Raw genomic sequence first — 8,908 nt, forward strand, 5'->3', positions numbered from 1 at the left:
TTTTCCCCCCAATTGCCCTATGATGTATAAAACCAAGCAGATGTGTTCCTTTCGTTAATTACTTTGGGGAGGAAACTTTCCCAAGACATCCGCCATTACTATTGAGAAATATGATAGCTGACGTACAAGTACTGAATATCAGGAATTAGGTCACATCTATAGGAGCAAAGTTTCTCTTCTTTTTCATTTTAACTCTACTGCTAAGAGCAGGGAACATTTAGAATCTTGGCCTTTAGAACCCCATTTTGTCAGGAACTTTCTAGTATGGTCTCAAGTACCCTAACATCTTCCCTGCACAAAGAAGATGGAGGTCTAGGATGGTAACATTGCACCGAGAGAGAGAAAACAGACACAAGGAAAACACCCTGCTCCTATGGTGATGGATTTTCAGTTTTCAGAACTAGGGATGTGATGACTGATTTCTGTTCTGAGGAAGGCACTATGTTCCTGGCCTTCATTAAGTGAAATGGGTATAGTGACTTTATGTATTGACTGGGATGCCTTCTCATTTCCCTCAGGCTCAGATAACAGTGAATGGGCGCTCAGGCGGGGCTACCAGTCCAATGAGTTACTTTCAGAGACCATTCTCCCCGTCAGCCTACTCTCTACCAGCTTCACTCAATTCAAGCATTATCATGCAGCATGGAAGGACAATTGGTAAGAAAATGAGATTTCTTCTATGGGAGTTTGTGGGTTCTACTTGCTTCCTGTCTTCTCCAACATACTTGAAATACTTGAAAAAAAATAGGACTTATTTGAGGAACAAAGGAGTCAACATGAAATAAAAGCCTCCACTATTTGTATACCTCCCAGGCCTATTTGATCCGAGGATGGTATTGGGAAGAGAAGATTCAATACCATAGGAGATTAGTTCTATTGCGTTTTGGCAAAGGTCACTAAGTTATCTTGTTACTAAGGACGTCAAGTGCCTACCATCTGTCTCACCTACATTCCATCCTTTTCACACCACTGTGACCAGCCTCGCTCAGACCATCACTACTACTTATCTGTATATATTATAATAGATCCTTAACTGGCCTCCCTACCCCGGTCATTCTCTCCTTTCTGTCCTTCTTTTCTGGCTACTAAAGTGTAGCCTAAATGCACAAATCTGATCACACTACCCTCCCCACCTATGCTTGAAAACTTTCAGGATTCCTCATATCCTCCAGGAGAAAAATATAAATTCCTGACCCTGGTATTTCAAGCCCTCCATGATCTAGTTCCAACCTGCCTTTTTAAGCTACATTATTCCCTTTCATGTACTCTATCTATATTGAGACTTTTTGTACTATTTTCTGTTTCCTGCCTTCTGCCACCTTTGTGCAAACCATCCACCATGCCCAGAATGGATTGGCTCTACACTCTTCTTAGGGACATCCTTCTTTTTCTTCAAGGCCTGACTGTGTCAACCACTTCGTGAAACCTTCTCTTGTCCCCTGCCCAACCATTTCATCATACTATACTTGCTCAATACATACTGGAGTAGATTGACCTATCCTATTTTTTTAATCACATTCTAAATTGAATTATAAGTATGTGTCATGTTTCATCTCCCAGTAAAACTCAAGTTCCTTAAGGCAGAGACTTTTTAAAATAATTTTTAAAATTTTTAAAAAATTTATGGCACAGACTTTTCAAAAAAAATTTTTTTTTAATTTCTGGCACAGCAGTAAGTACCTAATACCTAAAAACATTCCTTTGTTGAATTGATTAGGTTCAGCAGAAAGAGTCCATATAGCTTGGAGCCAAAAAAAAAAAAAAGAACTGACTTGCAGTCATTGGAAGCTTGCTATTTTGTTGGAAAGCTCTCATTTTGACAAAGTTTTTCTCCTCATAAGACCTGGAGGTTAAATCATTTCCCACAAGGGACAGATAATTTGTCATGTAATGTCTTCACAATTAGAGATGTTTAACAATGGAAAGGACAGCCTTGAAAAGTAATGAACTCCCTGTCACTTTGAATATTCAGGGAGAAGCTAGATGCTTATCTGTCAGCATTCGGAAAAGTATTCTGACATTTGGTGGAAGATTGGATTAAGTGACATCTAAGGTCCCTGTAAGGGCATCTGAGTGGCACAATGAATAGAACACTGGGCTTGGAATCAAGAAGACTCATCTTTATGAGTTCAAATCTAGCCTCAGATATTTGCTAGTTGTATGCCCTAGACAAGTCACTTCACCCTGTTTGCCTCAGTTTCCACATCTGTAAAAACAGTCTGGAGAAGGAAATGGCAAAGCATTCCAATGTCTTTGTTAAGAAAACCCCAAATGGGGTCACAAAGAGTTGGATATAACTGAAACAACTCAACATTGACAATATCACTATGTAGTGTTAAGTGAAAACTTTATGCACTAAAAAACTTTGGAACACTTTAGAAGCTCATTTATCACTCAGATCACAAAATTCAGAAACAACTCAGGGTTGAACCTCTTTTCGCTGGTATCAGAGAGGCAGAAGGAACATAGGATTTGAAGCATAAGACATAAATTCAAGTCCTAGCCGGCCCTTGAGCCATTGTTTGCGTATGCCAGGTCTAATTCAGCTAAGTTATTTGACAAATAAGGAAACTGAGGCTCAAAGTGGGTAAGTGACTTGCCAAATCCTTACTGTCCCATGTTTTTGTATGTACTAGCTAAGATTTAAAAAAAAATTAAATACAATAAAACTTTATTTAAAAATATAAAAACCATTCTTAGCTGTGGCCTTACAAAAAATAGGTGGCAGTCAGGATTTGGCCTGCAGATTATATATCACTGACCACTGGTCTAGACAATCCCTAAGGTCCTTTCCAATTTCAGCTATAATTTATGAACCTAATGAACTAGGCAATTTCCAGGAATAGATGTAAATATGGGGAATACAGTAAATCAATTATTTTTAGAACCACTTCGGGAGGAAAATTGGGAATAGAGATTTGGGTTGGAAAAACAGCAGAGCCCTTCCCCCCTGACTTCTCAACTGAGAAGGAAGACCTAGCAAGTGGGCATGTTGACACAGCTACACACTTGAATGTCAGTTAGGCCCTGTGCATGTTGGGTACTCACAATCCCAGGCCCTGAAACCATATAGAGCCGATGCCAGGAGACCACATAGTGTTCTTCCTCACCTACACCAAACACCTTTAATACAGAACATTAAAAGAATGTCTTATGACTCTTTAGGTTACCTGATGGCCTAATATGCTAATGGCTGGCACCAGCAGCTGACTTTTTGAATCACCTTTTTAAAGTCTTGCTTTATGGCTTCTTTCCTTAGATGACTTAAGGAATTCACTACCAACAGACCTGGAAAGTAGTTTTTAAAGGGGAAGGATCGATGTTATTGCTAATTTAGACTGGAAGATGTAGACATTGAATGTTTAAAGGTCTTTGTAAAATTACACCTTGATGAAAGCAGAATCTTTGAATTCCAATTAACGTAAGTCAGTAATTATTGATTTGGATTCCAGTTAACATAAGTCAATATTAAGTGCCAGGTTGAGCATCTAGCTGATTCAGTGCATAGAGCGCTGGCCCTGGTGTCAGGAAGAACTGAGTCCAAATCCAGCCTCAGACGTTTACAAGCCATGTGCCACTGGGCAAGTCACTTAACCTGTTTGCCTTAATCCATTGGAAAAGGAAACAGCAAACCGCTCTAGTATCTTTGCCAAGAAAACCCACATGGACAGTACTGGTGTGCCATGGTCCATAGGGTCACCAAGAGTCAGAAACAACCGAAAAATGTGCCAGGGCTAAGGGCTAAGCGCTAAGGATAAAAAAAAAAAGGGGCCTAAACAGTACCTGGCCTCAAGGAGCTTAAAATCTAAAGGAGGAGACAATATGAAAAAACTCTATACAAACAAGATGTAGACAAGAAAAATTACAAATAAGGAGATTCATTATCATTTTCCTAGATAGAGGATTTTTTTTCCTAGCTGAATCTAATTCATTTTTCCTAGCTAAAATATTTGACAAAAAGGCACTTGGACTCACACTATTAATTCTAATTAATCTAGATTCTACTAAGTCTACTTAGTCTACTAATTCTACTAAGTCTAGAAAAATACCTTTCTATACCTGATCATAAAGAACTGTGTGTTTTTAGTATGGTTTTGTTAAATTATGTTCCCATATGCATTCAAGAAAAATTTGTTTCTGAAATGGGAATGTATTTCCCTACTAGGGATCATAGAATGTTAGAAATAGAAGGGATCTTATAGATTATCTGTACCAAGGTCCTTAACCATTTTTTGTGTTGTGGACCCCTAGAGCTATCTAATGAAACCTATGGGCCCCCAATCAGAATAATGGTTTTTCTTTTATAATTTTATCATCATTGAAGGAAATGCTATATTTTAGTTAGCATTTAGTGAAAATAAAGATGGAATTTTCCCATTCAAGTTCACATATCCCCTGAAATCTATTTCTGGACCTCAAACCAAGGACCCTGGATCTAGACCAGCTTGTTCTTATAGTGGGCAGTCTTTCTTCTATACTGTTTCCAATACTTCAAACATATCCTTCAGAAATACTCTGATGCTTTAAAAATTTCCAATGTAGTTTTATTTTTTGCTTTTTAAAGCCTTTATTGGATTCAGAAAATCTGCATTTGAGTCCCACCCTATGATCCAGGATTTATATGTATTACCCTATGTGACTTTGGGAAAGCCACTCTTCCCCCACCCTGCCTCAGTTTCCTCATCTGTAACCTGAGGGGGCCCTCCCAGGTCAACACCTATTATCCTCTGCTTTGTGATTCCATATGAGCTATTGTTTTTCTCAGCTCAAAGTTAGATCCACTTTATAGAATATTTCTGTTATTGCTCTGTGTTAAGTTCTACACTATCACAATAGTTCATTTGATAGCAGGTCTTGGTACAGTGAGATTCCACTACACTCAAGATTTTTCATTAAATTTCATCTCAAAAATGAAATGAAATCCACACTTACTGTTCTGGCATATACCATTTTTGCTAAGGAAGAAATCCATAGGATGAGAGGATTTAGATTGGGAAGAGACATTGGGGACAAATGAGCCCTGACCCCCTGATAATGCACTTGAGTAAACTGAGGCCTAGAGAAGGGAAACTCACAGATAGTAAATGCCAGAGCCACGGTTTGAAACCAGATCCTAGCATTCTAAATCCAGAACATTTATTTTGGTTATTCAACCCTTGGATATAAACAGGCTCTAATTTTTTTTTGGCTTAATTATTGGCAAAAAAAAAACCCCAATAAATAGCCTATATGACTGTACTACAGTATACAGAGACAGGGAAGGGTTTCTGAACACTCATGGAATACAAGTTCTTGTTGTTGCTATTCATTCATTTTCAGACTCTGTGACCCTATTTGGGGTTTTCTTGGCAAAAATACTAGAACAGTTTGCCATTTCTGTCTCCAGGTCATTTTATAGATAAATAAACTGAGGCAAACAGGGTTAGGTGACTTGTCTAGGGTCACACAGCTAGTAAGTATCTAAGGCCAGATTTGAACTTTAGAAGAAGGCAAGTCCTTCTGCCTGTAGGCCCAACACTCTATTCATTACGCCACCTAGCTGTCTTTGACAAGCAGAAAATAAGAGCCTAATATGTTTACTATACTGTTCTAGGTGTTAAGGGAGACAGAAAGTTTAGGTAAGACAGAGTTTTACTTTCAAGGGGATGATGGCCTTAGCAGGGCAATAAGATAGAAACACAGATGGATAAAAAGCACAAAATTGCACGCTGAGTGCATCAGAGCAGAGGTATAAATGCTCTGCTGGGACTCCTGAGTGCTGGCTGAATCAGACGCAAATGTGCTTAACAAAATAAAAACAAATAGAACAAGACATAGAGAACATTACCTTTTAGAACCAAGTCAGAATGTGGGATTCTTATGTACAGATTTGTGAATTTGATAGGGAATTCACAGGAAATAATTCTTCTCAAGATCTCAAGGGGAAAGAAGATCTTTACCTAACTAAGGACTGAAGAAAAGCTTCTTGGAGCAGGTGATATTTAAGTGGGTCCCTAACCAATGCATAGGAATTTAATAGGTTGATTGGGAAAGAGGGGAGCATTCAGTCATAGGAAACAGCCTCATAAAGATGGAAATAGGAGTGGGTATATTCAACAAATATCATTGATCTTCCTCTTAATAAAGCCTTGTCTCCAAATGAAAAATCAGTGAAATACAGATGATAGTGATGGAAATACCTTAAAAACATGGTATCAATGAATGCTCTTCTATAGCTACATGTTTTATACTGCTAGTCCACATCTTAAATATGTGTATCCATATATAGTTACCTTTTTTTGCAGTATTTATTAACTATATCATTCCATTAAATTGTTTCCACAGAGTCCACAGACACATATTCCCAGCATGCCCATTCTCTGGATGGTAGCTCTGCAAGCAGTACAATACCCATCTATAGATCTTCAGAGGAAGAGAAGAAAGTGACAGTGATTAAAGCCCCCCACTATGCAGGCATTGGGCCAGTAGATGAGTCTGGAATCCCTACAGCAATTAGAACGGTAAGAAAGGCTGGAATTTGCCTCTCTGTCATTGTGAGTAGACCCTCACAAAGAGCCAATTGTCAACAGCGGTGGGTTTTTTTTTTTTGCATTCTTATGGTCTTATATAATGGGGGAATACACTGTGTAAAATCTGTGTGCTCTTGAATACGATGCCGCATATGGCAGGAGGGAAATGTTGATTGGCAATAATTGGACAGCTTCAGCTTTTTCATTTTCATTATGTACTTGTCAGAGCTATAATTTATAGCATACATTTTCCCTCCCTTTTCACTAATGAGCTTTAGGACTGCCGAGAGAAAATGGAAGAGCCAGGAATGCAGGAATGCTTTAGTTCAATTTTATTCCCATGTGCCTTGCTGAGAAGCCAAGAGATTTGTTTCTTGAAATGGATGTGTGTAACCCTGGGTGGGAGGAGGCGTCTGCTGGGAGCTGGTATTTTTGTGAGCTAAAGGGGTGGGAAGGGAGATAATGACGTTTTATTGTTAGCAATGAGGAACCTCCAACTGCAGTAATTGACACATTTTGGTGGACACCATTCTCCCGGCTCCACCCCCCTTCACAGTCACAGCTGAGAGCTCTCTGAGGATGACGAGGAATGTGTTTGGGACTTTTTTAAAAAAAATTCTTTAAACTCCAGTGACTCTGCTCAAGGCTGTTAGGTTCTTCTGGCTAGTCTCTGCAGCAGCAGCAGGGGTAACTGTGGAAGGCAAATCCTTGCTTACTAAGTCCATCTGGACAGAAAGTTTGGTGCTACCTGGAGAGAGGAGACCCTAATGACAGCCAGGATGAGAGCAGCAACACCTCTACAGGTGAAATTGGGGGGAGGGGCAGGCCTGGAGCAGTTCTTATACGTGCTTTGCCTGCCAGCACCAACATATGGGGGTATGGGGGTGCCAGAGCTGGTTGGTGGGAACACAGACCATTCCTAGAAAAGGAATAGATGGAATTAAGGAATGGGATAGATAATCAGGGGGAAAAAAACACAACAGTGGTAATATTGGAGCATCCTCAATAAGGGCATACTATCTGGTTTTTATTCTCTCTTTTATGGGTCTTTATTGTGTGAGAATTCAAGATACTGTATACAGATAGAGCACTTTTTGGATGGAATCTTTAGATAGAAACGCTACAGATTTTTAACCTACAAGTAAATCTTCAAGTGTCTTGGTTAAGTTTGAGCAGTCTTTTCAAATAATATATTGCTTTGATTGTAGGTCTGTTTTCTAAGCCTCATATTGTAATCATCACTTACCTACATTGGAACTGACGTGTCAATATATTAATGAGATGACAGGGAAAAAAAGAGGTTTAGGGACTGACTGAAATGTCAGATTGATAAGGAGGGCATGCTTTCTTCATGTAACTTTATACATGGGTAGACAATCTATTAGTATAGATAGCTGCACATAAATACGCACTTATGTGTGTGTGCGCACCTATATACACCTGTACACCAAGTATGTATCTTTATGTGTCTAAATGTCTAACACTGCATGCAAATAGTGCTATTAGAAGAGAGTGACAAATTCCAATGACGCATTCACTAGTGGATGCAGGTCATTGATTCTGATTGATACCCGCGAAGGGAAAGTGTAGACACAATTAGGTGCTCCTGGATCTCAATAGCGATCAGTTTCTGTTCAGAAAAACTGAGCTCAATGCATTTGTGGGAACAAATTTGTCTCCCTCTGCATTTAAAATGAATAAAAGTTGGTACAATAGATAGCACTGTGTCTGCTTTATGTCTTTATGTCAAGACCTCTGCATTTTTCCTGTTTAGCTTTTAAAAACTAAAGTCTAGAATATTGTGGATGTTTAACTAAGAATGCAGTGGTATTAAGTATGCATAGACTAGCATAGAATATTCTGAAAAGTGAAAAGCAATTTATCCTCTTGTCTATAGAGATTGTCAGAGCTATAATTTATAGTATACATTTTCCCTCCCTTTTCACTAATCAGCTCAGAGATCAGAATTTGCCTTTCTTCATAATAGGGATAGGGACTGACCTATGAGTTCATCAGTATAGAGGATTCTCCAGTGAAGAACTGTGCCCCCCCACCCCAATGCAGAATGTTGTATTCTCTGAAATTTGTAGTCTTAGAGTGTTGTTTTGGGTAGTTAAGTGACTCATCCAGGGTCTCACAGCTAGTGTGTGTCAGAGGCCAGACTTGACCTTAAGTAGGCTACCGCTATCCTTTAGGCCACACTGCCTGTCTTTCTTCACCATGAAAATGTAGAATGCCTAGGTCCAGATTGCAAGAACTATTTTTTGCATGGTGTTTTGGAAGAAATACCGATGAGTCAGATGTCTTGGCCTCTGTGACCAGCTCCACCACTTTAAGTTGTATAACCTTAGACAAGTCATTTAAACTGTCCAAGCCCTCAGTTTCCGCATCTGTCCATG

General features: G+C 39.2%; 1 protein-coding gene across 11 annotated transcripts in view; it reads left to right on the forward strand.

The window, feature by feature from the left end:
• SORBS2 (sorbin and SH3 domain containing 2) overlaps positions 1 to 8,908 on the forward strand; it is a 299,710-nt gene that overhangs the window by 198,859 nt on the left and 91,943 nt on the right. For 8 of the 11 annotated variants that reach the window (XM_078148138.1, XM_078148140.1, XM_078148141.1 and 5 more), the window contains 2 exons: positions 519 to 657; positions 6,325 to 6,500. In XM_078148138.1, coding sequence (XP_078004264.1) covers positions 519 to 657; positions 6,325 to 6,500 — 315 coding nt within the window. Of the gene's footprint in view, positions 1 to 518; positions 658 to 6,324; positions 6,501 to 6,998; positions 7,313 to 8,908 lie in introns of those variants that run through there. The other 3 variants (XM_078148142.1, XM_021007630.2, XM_021007627.2) reach the window with 3 other exon arrangements.

This window comes from Phascolarctos cinereus, unplaced genomic scaffold, assembly GCF_003287225.1.
Source record: "Phascolarctos cinereus isolate Bilbo 61053 unplaced genomic scaffold, phaCin_HiC Scaffold_9;HRSCAF=440, whole genome shotgun sequence".
NCBI classification, from domain to species: domain Eukaryota; kingdom Metazoa; phylum Chordata; class Mammalia; order Diprotodontia; family Phascolarctidae; genus Phascolarctos; species Phascolarctos cinereus.